The sequence below is a fragment of the Callorhinus ursinus genome, unplaced genomic scaffold, assembly GCF_003265705.2.
Source record: "Callorhinus ursinus isolate GAN/ISIS: 27379988/994484 unplaced genomic scaffold, GSC_fseal_2.0 scaffold46, whole genome shotgun sequence".
Classification (NCBI taxonomy): domain Eukaryota; kingdom Metazoa; phylum Chordata; class Mammalia; order Carnivora; family Otariidae; genus Callorhinus; species Callorhinus ursinus.
In genome coordinates this window covers 7,344,702-7,360,884 of record NW_027397108.1, presented here as the reverse complement: position 1 = coordinate 7,360,884, position 16,183 = coordinate 7,344,702, and the positions used below count along the sequence as shown (strand labels likewise).

Genomic DNA, 16,183 nt, shown 5'->3' with positions numbered 1-16,183 from the left:
ACCACTCCCTAGTGCTTCAGCAACTGTAAACATCACTATATGAATGTGACAACATAATGCAAGTTAAGAATTTGGAGTTTATTACTGTGACACTGATGCAGAAACTAGTAAATTGGCTGAAATCAGGACTTGTATGGAATTGTTTTCATCTGAGATGGTATTCCATTAGGAGTTAGGCCTGGGCATGCCTTTATGGCACACCCACAATTTTGTCAGTGCCGTTGCCTCAGTATTTCCAGATCTGACTTGGACTCAGAAGATGAGTGGTTGAGTTCAGAACCTCTTCCATGTATAGACCAGGCCTTCATTACACAAAGAAGACCTTCAGATATGAAAACTTGCTAGCGGTGTTACACAGCACGGAAGGTGTTGATGGAGTCTGCTTGGAGGCCTTCATTTTATCACATTTGGCAATTTTCCCTCACCTAACAATTAACTTACGGTCATTAAGACTAGAGAAAATTTGACTTCCTGCCACATCAGCCTGAATTGTAATTGACATGTAGTAAGCAGCAGCAACTGTATGTAAAAGCACCGTATTTCTATCTCAGGAGTTACGTGGCACAGCAGTGTTTCTATTTATAGGTTATGGACTGAGTCACTGCCAAATGACAAAAATAAGTAAATCACGTCAGTGATGTTTGCAAATTCTCTACTTGGCAGGACATGTGAAAGTAAGCTGACGGGTGCAAAGCTAGTAAAAGATCAAAACCAAGAATCTTCCTTAGGTTTCCTCCTTGATAAAATATTTTTTCCCAGAGCTCATGGGCCACTGTAGGTGGGGTTTCTCACTAAGAATGTGGAAAATTAAGAACCTTTGAAACAACCAATAAAAACTAATTCTGCTTCCTGTGGGAGAGGTTTTATTCCGTGTATTTGTATTTGGAATGAGAGAGAGATCTTTTTCCCCATAGAAACAATTACTTTAAAAGTAATCTGTGAACACCTATGGTACTAATTCATTAAAAGCTGGTAATTCAGCAAGAAAATTGTGCATAACCATGCGTCTATTAAGTCTTTTGAAATAGACTAAGTAGATTTCTTGATCTCATTCTCCTGATAGGTTGAGTAGATAGTTGAAGGTAGATTTTGATCGACTTTGGCAACATGGAGGTGGCTGCTGGTTTTGCCATGAGCCATTTTTGTCACATGGTGGGGAATAAATGGTAGATTGTAGTCGGTTCAAAAGAGTGGAAAGAAAAAGGGAGACAGCAAGGAGAGAGCTCTTTTGAGGAGTCTCCCTCAGTTTTAATGTCAGTTACTCAAAATCTTACCACATTTGGGGACCAGGGGGTTTAGGTGGTGTCGTCTGAGTCTTGACATCATGGGTCCTCCTAAACCAAGTCCAGTCTGTGTCTCTGTCTCACTGCTGGATCGGCTGTAAGTCTTTAAAATAGTATGCAGTTTGAATAAAGACATACCTTCCCGTGGAATTTGTAAATTCCTTATTATACACATAAAGCATGAAGTTATTTTAGAACCTGAAGTGGTGGAACACCGTCAGACCAGGATCCTGTGGCTCTCATCCTTTCTGGGTAGATTTCCAGAACACCTCTCTCATACTCTTCCCACCTTCAGCTTATAGGGTTCTTGGAACTGGCAGCAGTGTCCGGTTCCCTACTTTGGGGCTTTGCTATCACATGACAAGGATTTATTTTTTTTTTTTAAAGATTTTATTTATTTTTCAACAGAGAGAGAGAGACAGCGAGAGAGGGAACACAAGCAGGGGGAGTGGGAGAGGGAGAAGCAGGCTTCCCGCGGAGCAGGGAGCCCGACGTGGGACTCGATCCCAGGACCCCGGGATCACGACCTGAGCCGAAGGCAGATGCCTAACGACTGAGCCACCCAGGCGCCCCACGTGACAAGGATTTTTGCAGTTCACTAGCCTACCTCAGTTCCTGACAGTTGGGTTGTGTATTCAATGGCACAGTGACTACAAGGCCTGTGAAAAGAACCGTGGCCGAGACCAATTCACCCCACATTGGAACACCACAGTGAAGCTTAAGCTCAAGTGCATTATATGGTGGCAGCAGGCACAGCCTAACTTAGAGGATTTGCAAATGCGAAAGAGTCAAGAATTCTCTGGAAGTTCCTAACATGGATGCGATCTCACCATGGGGAGAAGAACTTAATCAGGTGTAGGTGGGTCTAGATATTAAGCATCATTGTTTATTGAACATGGTGTTTCATCGAACCCTCATCCTGTGATTTACAAATACGTCTTTTGGGTAAGGAAGGTGAGGTACACTGAGCGGAGGTACACCTTGCCCAAGATCACAAATCTAGTAGGTGATGGTGTATTAACCTAGTATACTAAACCAGTCTGGTTAAAGAATGATGAAGGGAATACGCAGTGCTGTGCTTTCGTGTCACGTTGGTGCCACTCAGCATTATCGTGCTGCTGTGGAACGTTCATACAGTATCTGACTGTATAGCACGTCCCTTTTCAAAAACATTACCAAAAACATGTTTCAGTCCTCCACCTGTACACAGCGCCGAGGGTGGGCCGGTTCCACACGTGGGCAGAAAACAGCCCGCGATCCTAGTATCTAAGCCACGCAGGCATTTTGGGGGAGGCCAACGTTTCTGAGTTGAACGCACCGAGCCTTGTTTAGTCAACAAGGGTAACCACTGGGCATCAGTGGTCCCGGCGAAGTGGGGAGCGGACCGGAGCCGGGGCGGGCGGAGCGAGCGCGGCTTGGGGCGGCGGTTTCGCCCGCCAGTGGGGGGGGGGGGTCCCCGGGCCCGGAGCCAGCCGCCTCCCCGGCCCGTCCCGGCGGCCGCGTCGGACAAATGGGCAGAGGCTTGCAGAGGTGCGTGCCTGGGGGTGCCGCCCGAGCCTGGCCCCGGATCCGGACCCCGCTGGGCCCCAGGAAGAGGGCGCCGCGCCGGGAGCTCTCGGGCGTTTACGGCAAATGCTGGCCGTTCCGCCAGGATCGTCATCCCTGGGCCCTGGCCCCGCGCGGCCGCTTTCGGGTCCCACGTCCAACCCCCAGCCCCCAGCCCCCAGCCCCCAGCCCCGCCACCGACCTGGACCCGGAAGGCTCGCCGCCCTCCCTTCCCCGGCCGCAAGTGTCGCGAGACCTTTGTCCGGCCGGCCGGCCCGGGCCCGGCGGCCCCCGGCGTCCGGAGCGCGCACGCAGGCCCACGCAGGGGACGCAGGGGACGCACAGCCGGCGGGGCTGGCGCTCCCGGCACTCCCAGCCGTCGGTCTCCCCGCCCGGGTCGCGCAGTCTCGCGAGAGTTGGGGGTAAACAGCCCCGAATGGAGACGCGAGGCGTGTTCGCCGTGGAGGTGCCGTTATCCCGGGACCGCGGGACCCGAGCTTGAGGCGGCAGCAGGTAGGTTAGGCGGGGGCTCGCTCCCCCACCCGCCGACCGGTGCAGCCGCCCGCGCGCCCGTGGCCGCAAGGGCGGGGATGTGCGCCGGCGGCGGCCGGGGCCGGGGCCTCCCTGCGTCCCTGGACCCTCCGGGAGCGGCACAGGAGCATGGGGCGGGGGACAGACGGGAAGACGGGCGGACGGGTTGACGGGCGTTTTCCAGCGCCCGAAACAGCGCGTGCGGCTGTGCTCGGCAGGCCGCGGCTGGGGGCCCTGCGCGGCCCTTTCTCCGGGCTCACGCGGGGTGCTAGCTTGCTCAGCCTCACCGTTTTCTCCCCGTGAAATAAACTTCAACGGAGTGAAACCGTGTCTTCTTCCCGGCGCCCCCACGGTTCCGGGCCGGCTCCCGTAGGGGCTCCGGGATCACATTTTCAACGACCCCGGTTCTTTGCATGTCCCGGTCTGAGCACACTGCTGAACATCCCGATTTTCAGGAATGCAGTGCAGGAAGCCCGTCGGCAAGGTGGGCCCGAGAGACTCCTGCCTTGCCCTGTCATGTCTGTGCTACCTAAGACTAAGTCTAAGACTGCTATATTATAGATTATCAATATCATTTTTATTAAGATGTTTACCCTTTGTTTTGGTGAGAGCTTCTGGGAATGTTGGCCAGTTTGTGCAAATTAAGTTAAATACTTTAGGTTCTGAAGGACACTTCCAAGTGAAATAAAGTAGCAAAGATCTCAGAGCTGAACTCCGTAGAATTTATTTTCCTGTGGCGCTTTAGCCTTAGCTGTGCTAGTAAGCAACCCACCTGCAGCGTCTCAGTTTGCATTTGTTTAAGAGTGAGGAGCTTGGAGAACTGATTCTTCCCAACTTTTTTTTTTTTTTTTATCTGCAGCACACGTTTTATATATATATTTTATGTCAGTGCTTTGTTCAGGTAAAATTTACATACCATAAAATTCACTTGTTTTACATGTACTTAGTGTTTCCCCCCCCCCCCAGTAAATATGCAGAGTTGTGCGGTCATCACCACAACCCGCTTTTAGAACATTTTTGTTACCCCAAAAAGATCCCTGGTGCCCGTGTTCAGCCACTACCCATTTCTGACTCCAGCCCCAGGCAACCACTAATCTGCTCTCTGACTCCCTAGACTTGTCTCTTTTGAATATTTCATTGAGGTGGGATCATCTGTGGCCTTTGTGTCTGGGCTCTGCTCAGTGGGACCCTTGCCCATTCAGCCTCTCCATTGCACTCCCCATGCATCTCTCATATTCAAGAGTTGGTTGTATCTGTGAAAAAAGAGAAATTCTAATTTAGTGCTTGCAGAGTCTTTGCAGGACATGGGGCCCCATGGGATCAAGCTGGGTATCTTCTAGCTAAATTTTTAGCATTCCCTTCAAATTCACATGTTTGATTCCATCTTCTGTCATTCTAGTGGTAGATAGTTACTGCTCTGCCCTGCCTACTGCTTCTTTTGTGTGGCAGCCACAGTTAAGTGTCATAAATAGAGTAACAGAGGCTAGGAGGGGTGAACACGTAGGTAAACTGCACCTGGCTTCCATTTGTGTCCTGTGTGGGGTTTTTAGGGGGAGATTTGCAACTGGCTCTTTGCACCAGGAGAGAATTGAGATATTGTTTATATTTCATTGGAAAAACTTGACAACTCCAGCCCTTTGTGACTTGAAATATTAATGAAGGATGGGAGGCTAGACCTTGTGTTTGGTTATTTGGGTGGGGACTTTGGTCTCCGTCAGCATCTTGCCTGAGACAGGCCAAAGAGGTGGTGAAAACAGACACATCGATTTTCCCTTCCCGGTGGCCTAATCAGTTTTGACGGGCTGCAGAGATCTGTTACCTAGATTTACTAATCTTGACGATGTCTTTGCTTAAGGAAATGAGTTTCAAGTAAAATGAGGAAAGTTCTGGGTTTGGAGGTGCCTGCCGCGTGCGGCTGGCTAGCTAGTACTGGATGACTGAAGGATCAAGAGAATAAGGAGATGGACATAGCACCCATGAAAGAATAGGCAGTAAAGGACAGTGTAGACAAGCACCTGTTGATTCTTCGGGCTGAATTACTTGTTTTGTCCCGCTAATGGACAGATTGTGCCAGAAGGAATGGTTCAGTCAGTCTGAAGAATACACCTTTATTTCAAGATAGTGTGGTCTGGCGTCGTTTAAATGTTAGCTGATTAAACAATGGTAGTACTGCCAAGTATGCAATTAGTTATGAAAGTGGTACTTTTACAGCCAAAGTTTAATTGAACTGAATGCTACCCTTTTGTGGCCTAAACACAATTCAGTTTTCTCTGGAGCTATTTCAGTAAAGGTTCATTAAAAGAGCTGGTGTATCGAAATAATTAGATGACTGTCGGGTGATACAAGTAATTTCCTCTGAATTGTGTTCTTATTTGCAAAGAAGTGATTTCAGATACACTTTAGCTATACTCAGAATTATAATCTGAGTGATATTCTATTATAATGCAAAGTAGAAGAACCTGAGCTGCAAGGAATGTTAGCTGTCAGACCAGTTGTTTGCCCAGGTATACATTTCCTCTACTTGGTCTCCTTTTTAAACATAGCTCATTAAATCTTCTTCCTGGCATATATTGTTTGAACTGTTTATTTTCCATTTAGTATTTGATGTCAAATATGTTTTGATTACACCTGTATTAGAGGCATACTTATTAACAGAAAATCCATGATTGTGCACATACCATCTTTTAGGGCATACCTTTGTATGGAAAGATCACCAGGTCTTCTACATAAAGAATTTATAGAAATTAAATCCAGTAAACAGTGGATCCAGTAACAGCTCTAGCTAGGCCCTATGAGTAGGTGATATGGCGCATGATAAGCCTGTTCAGAATAAACGAGCGAAAAGCTTGTCCTGGAGCTCTAAGGTAGACACAGACAGATTTTTTAACACAATTCCTAGGAAATAGATCCCTTTTGATCTCTACTGTGTGTATGTACAGATAAAACCAAATCTTTGGGGCGCTTGGGTGCTCAGTCGGTTAAACGTCTGCCTTCAGCTCAGGTCATGATCCCAGGGTCCTGGGATCGAGCCCCACATCAGGCTCCCTGCTCTGTGGGGAACCTGCTTCTCCCTCTCCCTGCTGCTCCGCCTGCTTGTATTCTCTCTCTCTCTCTCTCTGTCAAATAAACAAATAAAATCTTTAAAAAAAACCAAAAACAAATCTTTGGGGTGCCTGGCTGGCTGAGTTGGTGGAGTGTGTGACTCAATCTCAGGGTCATGAGTTTGATCCCCATGTTAGGCATCTTAGAGATTACTTAAAAATAAATAAAATTTATTTAAAAAAAACCCTAAATCTTTAATATATTTTGAATCTTTGTGCCACCGTGTTACCAGAAAATTTGTTTTTCTATGAGTTTTATTAAATTTATCTAATTATGAAAGTGTAACATAGGCTCTTTGTAAAAATGTAAATGACCAGAACTAAGACCATAACTCCCTGTACTAATACCATTGAGAGGTAGGACCACTGTTACCTTGTGGCAGAGGTCTTTTCCTTTTCTTTTTCTCCTGTGCATATAGCTACATTATTTAAAAACCGAAATTTGGATCATTGTCCGTGAACTGTTTTACTTAATATTGCATTAACTTTTCCCTGTATTCTTTGGGAAATATATTCAAGACCTATGGCTGCTCTAACAAATTTCTACAAACTTAGTGATTTAAAACAATACCAGTTTATTATCTTACAGTTCTGGAGGTCAGTAGTCCAAAATCAGTGTCACTGGGCTGACGTCAAGGTGTCGGCAGGGCTTCATTACTTCTGGAGGCTCCAGGTGAGATTGTTTCCTTCCCTTTTTTGGTTTCTAGGGGCACCTGCGTTCCTTGGCTCCTGGTCTCTTCCTCTGACTACCTCAGCCTCCGGCTTCCATCATCTCTCTCCTGCTGTCGTCAGTGGGGGAGTAGCTCAGTGGGCCTGCCTCCGTCTTGTACAGACTCTTGTAATTACATTGGTCCCACTTGGATGATCCAGAGTACTCTCCTCATCTCAGGATCCTTAGTTTACTCATACCTGCAGAATCTCTTTGACCATATAAAGTAACATTTACAGGTTCTGGGGATGAGGATGTGGATATCTTTGGGGGACCATTATTCAGCCTTCTAGAGGAACATAATTTGAAATTGCTACACAGCATTCCATAGTTTTGGTTAATCAGTTAGCTAGTCTCCTGTTGCACATTTAGGTACTCTCTAACTTTTCCTGGTTATAGTCTTTGGGTGTAAATCATTGTATGCTCTCAGATTCACACTTCTATGAAATGAATTTCTAGGGGAGATTTTATTTTATTTTTTTAAAAAGATTTAAAAGAGAGCGCGTGCATGTGTGTGCTTGTGAGCTGAGGGGAGGGGCAGCGGGAGATGGAGAGTGAGTATCAAGCGGACTCGGGCTGAGCGTGGAGCCCGACACAGGGCTTGATCCCATGACCCTGAGATCGTGACCTGCGTCAAAACTAAGAGTCGGACACTTAACCGACTATGCCACCAAGGCGCCCCTCCAGGGGAGATTTTAGAAAAGCAGGGTAACCTACCTCTTAAGAGGGTGGCCTCCATGCCAGACTACTCAAGTTCCCAGCTGGCTTTCCCACTCACTGCCACGTGGCCCCAGGCCCATTGATGAGCCACCGTGGGCACCTCTGTGTTTTCATCTGGAAAGGGGGGTGGTTAGTAACAGGTTGGGAAGATTGCTTAGAATAGCAACTGCCACAGAATAAATGCTGCATGAGAGAGACACAGCGAGAGAGGGAACACAAGCGGGGGCAGTGGGAGAGGGAGAAGCAGGCTTCCTGCGGAGCAGGGAGCCCGACACGGGGCTCGATCCCAGGACCCCGGGACCATGACCTGTGCCGAAGGCAGATGCCTAACGACTGAGCCACCCAGGCGCCCCCATTTTTAAGGCTTTTAATACATATTGGTAAATGACTGTTGTAAAAGGTAACATTTATTTTATTTACATTCACTCACAACATATGAGAGTCCTCATTTTATTGGGTTGAATTCTTAAACATGATTTGTGTTTTATACTGGTGTCTCAGTTTATGTCTCTCACAGTGTTACTTGATTTTTATGAAGAAACAAAACAAATAGAAACAGACTGATAGGTTCAGGAAACTGTTGGTTACCAGAGAGGGGAGGGGTTGGGGGGCAGGAGAAATAGGTGGAGGGGATTAGGAGGTACAGACCTGCAGTTATAAATAAGTCAGGGGGTGTCAGGCACAGCCTACATGGTTACAACTTCGTGTGGCAATAGATGGTAACCAGACTTAGGGGGATCACTTCCAATGTGTGAAAATAACAAAGCACTAGGATGATGTGCACCTGAAAGTAATAGGGTATTCTATGTCAATTATACTTGTTTTCAAGAAGTTTCTTGATCTAATGTAAATTGTGGAAACACTGGAGTCAGTTTTAACAGAAATTTACTTTACCATGAATCTTTTCAGGGTTTCTGTCAATTCGTTAGAAGGAGAATTAGTTTGAATTTCACTTCGACTAGCTCAGTCACATCTGTTGGGCTGTCCTTCTGTGTGACAGTTGATGTGTGTGAGTCTACCTGATTTGGTTTGTAGTCTGGTCGTGCACATAGTGGGCAGCTCAGACTGATTAAGAAAAGAGCCTAAAATTGCCCTCCCCACCACTTTTTAAAATTTAATACACCCATCCTTCTCATTCATTCCTAGCAGCTGAGACTAAATATAAAACTTCTTCTTCTTCTTTTTTTTTTTTTTTTTACATATTTTGGAAACAGTTTCAATCTACCAGAAAGGTTCCAAGAACAGCACAAAGCCTTTTCCCCTCTGAACTATTTCAAAGTAAGTTGCAGACCTGATACCCATTATTCCTAGATACTTCACGGGGGCATTTCCTGCAAGCAGAGTCCTACTTACATAAAGCACAGCCTTCAAAATCAGGAAATGAGTCCTGACACCTCCCTGCTATGTCATCCCAGGCGGGCCCTGTTCAGGTTTGCCAGTTGTTCCAGGAATGTCTTCACAGCGGAGGGATCTAGTTGAGAACCTCAAGTTCAGTTACCGGTCATGTCTCCTGAGTCTCCTTCAGTCTGGAGCTGTGTTTCAGCCAGTCCTTGGCTCTCATTACGTTGGTAGTTTCAAAATTACAGGCCAGTTTATTTTGAAGAATGTCCCTTGATTGGGTTCTGATGTTTCCTCATGATGTGATTCAGGTTGTGCATCTTTGGCAGGAACCCCACAAGTGATGCCGGCCTCTTGCAGTCATCTGCTCGGTGTACCTGGGTCTGTTTGTCCCCTGGCTGGTTAACTTGGTGAAGCTTCTCCGCTGTAGGAGAAGCAGCTTGTCCCTTTGGAAATAAGGATTTTTTGTTGTTTTTGTTGGGAGGCATTCTGGGCCTATGTAAATATCTCGTTCTTCAAGTTTTCAGCTTAGTTTTTAAATGTTACTGTGGACTCTTGTTCTGTATTTTCTGCAGTGGGTTAACATCTGTTACTTTCATTATTTATTTTGATGCTCAGGCTGTCCCACGCTGGCCTCTGTGTTCCTCAGACATACTCCCATTGTTCTCTGAGTGCTTTCTCACTTTCTGGCACAGGATGTTCCAGACTCACCTGCCCACTCACCTGGAACTAGGAGTCTGGTTTCTTGGAGTGAAGAATGGCATTTAGAAAACCAGTTCTGGGGGGCGCGTGGGTGGTTTCGTCAGTTAAAGCGTTTGACTCTTGGTTTCGGCTCAGGTCTGTTCTCGGGGTCGTGGGATGGAGCCCCACATTGGGCTGCGCGTTCAGCACAGCGTCTGCTTGAGTGTCTCTCCTACTCTCCCCCTCTCTTCTGCTCATGAGAGCATGTTCTCTCGCCCTCTCTCAAATAAATAAATTAATCTTAAAAAAGAAAAAAGGAAACCAGTTCTGGGTCCTAGATGGGCTCCCTCCTGTTGAGCTGTCACTACTCCCATGTCCTTGCAGTAGACAGAGCTAGGAAATGTACGTGTGCGTGTGTACCACATACACACTTGCATGTTTGTTTTTACGTCTGTCTGTCCCATGTGTTGAGAAGCCGGAGTTCGCACCAGTACCTCTACCCTCAGTCTGACCCTGCGTGGATCTTTCAGGTTTTTTCCCTTATTCATACCTGTGCCTTTCTCCTCTGACAATAGAAACGTGCTTCCCATTATCTGTAAATATTTATTTGATCAACTCAATTTCCCGCTTTCACGGTCATCACCCCACTCAGGCTCCGACACCCTCACCAGATGCCTCTGCTCCACACCTTCCTCACCCTCTCAAGACGCCATCGCCCCACACCAGGCCACCGTGGCTCTCCACCAGCACCTTCTTGCCCTCGGCTGAATTACGCAGAAAGAGGAAGAAAAGGAAAGACAGAGCTTTTGTTAAAAGTGTTTCTTTTCCTATGTGTATATGTCTGCGTCTGTATTTACACGCTCTGTACGCATTGCTGCTTCCGTTCCTCCCCCTCGATGGTGAGGCTGTGTCGGGGACAGTGCTCAGCAGGTTTGCCTTGTGTAGTGAGAGCTGGTGGGGGGTGGTACCCCGTCGCTGACACAGGTGAGTGGATGTTTCGATGGGGGAGGTGTGGTCTGTGCCTTTGGAGCCCCAGTAGAGAAGTCAGCGGGGACTGGCTGTCTTTAAAACAGGCCAGTGGCGCAGTGGCCGTCCTGTGACCTCGGTGCCCGTGGCATCCTTCACCAGCCTCTGTGCCCCTCTTGGCATTTTTGTTTCCTTCAAAGCAAATTTGTATTTTGAAGCCCTCTTATTCTGGGATTGGGAAACCATAGAAACTTCAGTATGTGTTATCAGAGTTTTTGAGGAGTGCCTTCTTAGAACCTGGAATGGAAGCAGGTCAGCCACAACCAAACCAGAGAGGGGTCTCCTTGTCCCGTAACTTCCAACCTTCCCGCTACCCCCACGGGGCTCTCCTACTTGAGGGCGTCTTCCAGCCACTGGCGCTTTTGGAGTTTGGGGCAGGCTGCTGTTCGCCCTTTTGTGTGTGGCCCTTTCAACAGACTGCTGTTCGTTATGGAAATTCTTTCTTACAGATTTTGGGTTTTTTTTGATCTCCCTATTCCTTTCTGCCCTGATCCATGCCTTCCCAGCGCTAATGCTTACCCTAATTTTCACATGGTCAGAGCTCAGCACCTGCTGGTGTTCCCCAAACCAGCTTTTCTTGCACTTTCTCCGTCTCCGTCAGGGGCAGACGCCATCTGGGTCTGGACAGAAGGCCTCAGTGTTGTCCCTGGCTCCTCAGGTGTGCATCCTCCAAATCTGGCTGTCCGCGGGTTGTCTCACTGCCATCCCGTGCCCCCCTTCCTCGCCCCTCCTGCCCCGGCCTGGCCCGACACAGTTGTCCTGGGAGCCGTCCAGTCGGCCTCCTGCGTCTGCCTGTGCCCCCTTCTGTACAGAAGCTGGAGCGAGCCAGTTCTCGTGCCGACCAGCTGGGCTCGCTCCTCTGCTCAGATCCTGCTTTGCCTCCCATTGGGAGTGAAAGCTGAGGTCCTTTCTCTGACCTACAAGGCCCTCCCCCCACTTCTCCCATCCCTTCTGCTTTCCCCCTCCCTCCCCCTGCTCCAGCCACACCGGCCCCTTGGCTTTCCTTACACAAACCAGGCGTGTTCCTGGCCTCGGGCTTTTGGGCTCGCCCTTCCCGGTGCCTCCGGTACTGTGCCCAGCTGGCCTGGCCAGCTTCCTGCTTCCGCAGGTCCTTCCTCAGAGGCCCCCTCCCAGGCTCACGGGGCACCTCTGTGTACACACACACACATACACACGCACACACACACGCTCACGCCATGAGCTCGGAGGTTTGGCTTGGGTTTTGTTGGCTGCTGTGTCCCTGCTGTCTGCTTGGTGCTTGGCTCTGTGCTTGGCTCTGTGACTGGCGCCGTAAAGGAGTCGGACCTGGGAGCAGAGCTGTTCAGCAACCCCACGGGGCTCCAGTTCATCTCTGCGCACCTCATGCCCATTGCTTCCCGAGGGCCCCGCACAGGGGTCGTACCCGTGCCAGGTGCCTGCTTCCCACCGTCTTTCCGCCTCCAGGTTGGCACCCCGTGGCCTCCCTCCTCCTGCGGAGGACTTGCTGATCCTCTGCACGTCCTGTGTTGTTCTGGGCTGTGCTGTAGCTGTGTTCAGGCTGCTCCGCTTCTCCCCCCGTATTTCCGCCGGCTCGGGCTCTGCCAGAGCGCCCTCCACCTCCTCCTCGGCAGAAGCCTCCCGTTTCACCCAGAAGAACTCTTGGCGTGGCATCCCGGCCCTGCGTGTGCGCCTCTTCTTCCGTGTCTTCCTGCGCTTCGGTTAGCTGTTTGCTTTTCTTGTCGGCCTCTTGGCTGGATCGCACCTTAATCTTGGTAAGCACGATGTAAAATTGTATGATTTAATTGCATAAATTAAGGTAGAACGTCTTAGGGATACTGTGGTGTCCTTTTTTCCAAAACCTAAAACGTTTTCTCTTCGGGAGAGAGCTGATTATCTTAGGCATTTTTAAAGATTGAAACCCCTCTCACGTTTTCTTCGCATTTCTGGGGATCAGTTGTAGAACGCCAGCCATCTCTCCACACGGGCTGTGCTGGGAGGTCGCTGTCCGTACCTGTGTGCAGACTAAGAAGAGGTTTAATTAAAGTCAGTCTGACGCAGTTAGGCTGTGTGCAGACTAAGAAGAGGTTTAATTAAAGTCAGTCTGACGCAGTTAGGACTAAGATTGGCTCGCATCACTCGATAATATTTGTTGCCCAAATATGTCATAGATTCTTTAGCTTGAGGCAGAAGAGCTTAAGAGATTGCCTTTATTTTTTTTTTAATTTGCCTTAATTGAGAGACCTGTTTAAATCTTTTTCACTGTAAGTTCATTTAACATGAGAACTCTTCTCACCAGTGGTGAGCTTTATCTTCTTTGACCACTCATACTATAATTAAGTGAGGTATATGCTTCATGTGATTATAGTCTGTGATACCCCATTACTGCAAATATCAAGTATAAGCAGAAAATTTTGGGGTTCACTCCCAAGCGTATTGCCATGAAATTTGTTGGAGTGGCTGTTTTGGTGTCCCCTGTTGCCTTTCTTTGGTCTTTCTGTTCTGATCTTTGGTTTTAATTTCTTTGTTCTTGTGGTTGGCATTTTCATTGTTGTTCTTTGTGTTGATAGGGAAATAAGTTCTAAAATTTCATTTCCATCTGATGAGCTCCATTCAACCAGCCTTAGTCTCTAGTGCCGGAGAAGGCCTGCTTTTCAGGGTCGTGTGTTACTACAGCAGTGAAGTCCTAAATATTAACCTTTTAAACTTTTTTAGATTTTATGTGTTTTCCTGTGTGAATAGAAGCACATATGAGTAGTTCCAGAAACCACAAAGTCCTTGTTACTCTAAAGCACCAGTTGCTGCCAGAGGAAAGGGTTTTAATAATTCCGTACCTCTCTTTAAAGGGGGTCAACTCCTGGTCCTAAGTGTTTTCTTTTTAGAGACAAGTTAGCAGTGTAAGGCCTGTCCTGTTTTATTGATCTCAGTTCCCCTTGCTGGATTATTTATGTTTCTGGTGGGATCAGTGCAACCGATTTTTCTGGATGTGCCACAGCCAGCATTGTTGTTTTGTTTGTTTTACTGCCACTCTGTTGTTCATTGTGAAGAATGATCACTTTTCTGCCATTCACATACTTGAAAGATATCTGTGCCTGTGTGTAATTTAACACTCAGATAACACTTCTCTCTGGCAGCAATGTATCTCACAAACTGTTCTCTTGTATTACTTCCAGTAAAGAGGTTATCTGGTTTTATAACCTATTTAGCAGGTTAGATTTCTTTAAGGTGAGGCTTCATGTAAAATAAATTTGATGACTGTGTAAACCCTTTTATGTTCTCTTCATAGAATTGGCAGAAAATATTTCAAAATCTGAAAGGTATAGTTTGAATAATTTTAAAAGCATAGTTTCTCTAAAAGAAAGTGGCAAGGATATGACTTGCTTGGAAATTGGTTTGTCCTTAGGTATTATTTTACGGTAGAAAGTGAGGATGTATATACCAAGCTTTTGCCTGAAGAGTTGGTAAAATTTATGGGGAATTAAACTACTGTTGCAGGGCGCCTGGGTGGCTCAGTCGGTGAAGCGTCCGACTCTTGGTCTCAGCTCAAGGTCTTGATCTCAGGGTCATGAGTTCAAGCCCCGCATTGGGCTCCACGCTGGGTGTGGAGCCTACTTAAAAAATAAATCAAATGCTGTTGGGGAAGAGCCCTGGAGATGAAGGGTTGCACATGATGAGGATCGAGAATCTGAGGTCGAAGCAGAGCGGGGGGGCAGACGTGTAGGACTGTGATCCCCCCTCTGGCTGCTTGGGGGCTCAGTGTTCCTGGTGTTGTTTGCTCCGTTTGCTCCGTTTTTCTCATTTGTTTCAACCTTTCTTATTTCTTAATTCTTATTCTCTCTGCCGGAGAGAAGTGAGGAGTAATTAAAGAAAGAGAAGACCAGGTGTTTTGTGCCTGGGCTACACGTCTGTCTCATCTTCTCACGGGGCGTCCTTGTGGCTCTCTGGCCTGCGGTGCACGTAGGACTGACTCCCGAAGGGCTGACTCCCGAAGGACTGACTCCCGAAGGGCTGACTCCCGTAGGGCTGACTCCCGTAGGACTGACTCCCGAAGGACTGACTTCCGTAGGGCTGACTCCCGTAGGGCTGACTCCCGTAGGGCTGACTCCCGAAGGACTGACTCCCGAAGGGCTGACTCTTGTAGGGCTGACTCCCGAAGGACTGACTCCCGAAGGACTGACTCCCGAAGGGCTGACTCTTGTAGGACTGACTCCCGAAGGGCTGACTCTTGTAGGGCTGACTCCCGAAGGGCTGACTCTTGTAGGGCTGACTCCCGTAGGGCTGACTCCCGAAGGACTGACTCCCGAAGGGCTGACTCCTGTAGGGCTGACTCCCGTAGGGCTGACTCCCGTAGGGCTGACTCCCGAAGGGCTGACTCCCGTAGGGCTGACTCCCGAAGGGCTGACTCCCATAGGGCTGACTCCCGAAGGACTGACTCCCGAAGGGCTGACTCCCGTAGGGCTGACTCCCGTAGGGCTGACTCCCGTAGGACTGACTCCCGAAGGACTGACTCCTGTAGGACTGACTCCCGCCTGGCTTGCTTTGTTTTGTAGACGGCTCACAGCTCCCAGAGGGACCGCCCGCCCTGCCGGACTGTGGTTCTGTGCTGCAGATGGAGTGGAGGACTCAGTTGTCTGGCCCAGAGTGACAGGAGCCCGAGGTCCAAGATGGAGAAGAAACGAAGAAAGAAATGAAAGCCTCTTTCCAGGCCAAACCACAAAAGGCCATGAAATTTAAATTTTATTTACGTTGGACAAGACTGTAAAATGGCTGATCAATAATATTTCAGCTTTTGGCCTTAACAAAAATTAACTTATAATCAAGAAAGAAAAAAAGTGCGATTTGAATTTATGCGATTTTATGACCATATTCACTTAGGACCATGAAGCTTGTCAACATCTGGCTGCTTCTGCTAGTGGTTTTGCTCTGTGGGAAGAAACATCTGGGTGACAGACTGGAGAAGAAGTCTTTCGAAAAGGCCCCATGCCCTGGCTGTTCCCACCTGACGTTGAAGGTGGAATTCTCCTCAACGGTTGTGGAATATGGTAATGATATTATTTTAGCCCCCCCTTCCCATTTTTTAAAAACTTAACTTTAAATATTAGCTTTTGCCAAAAAAGACATTGCCCTCTTTTCTATGATACATTTCATATGAGGTGAGCACACAGTGCTTAGATGTTCACTCTGCTAAAGTTGGTTTTCCCAAGATAGGTAGCTTCTGTGAAGCAAGGACGTTGGCATTCTGAATTACTTCCCTAAAACCTGATTCTCTGGGA

The 16,183-nt window shown here is 47.9% G+C and overlaps 1 protein-coding gene and 1 long non-coding RNA gene across 3 annotated transcripts in view; one reads left to right on the top strand and one right to left on the bottom strand.

Moving 5' to 3' along the window:
* Positions 1-57: 57 nt before the first annotated feature.
* LOC112814666 (uncharacterized) lies at positions 58-3,150 on the bottom strand. Its single transcript, XR_003205836.2, has 2 exons — positions 3,031-3,150; positions 58-1,386 (listed from the first exon to the last, which is right to left on the bottom strand). It is a non-coding gene; the product is annotated as an uncharacterized lncRNA (long non-coding RNA).
* A 43-nt stretch (positions 3,151-3,193) lies between these two features.
* MBTPS1 (membrane bound transcription factor peptidase, site 1) overlaps positions 3,194-16,183 on the top strand; it is a 52,459-nt gene continuing 39,469 nt past the window's right edge. Inside the window, exons 1-3 of one of the 2 annotated variants that reach the window (XM_025860286.2) lie at positions 3,225-3,341; positions 7,050-7,133; positions 15,461-15,952. In XM_025860286.2, the coding sequence (XP_025716071.1) occupies positions 15,790-15,952 (163 nt within the window). In that variant the 5' untranslated portion in view covers positions 3,225-3,341; positions 7,050-7,133; positions 15,461-15,789. Of the gene's footprint in view, positions 3,342-7,049; positions 7,134-15,460; positions 15,953-16,183 lie in introns of both variants that reach the window. The other variant, XM_025860285.2, reaches the window with a different exon arrangement.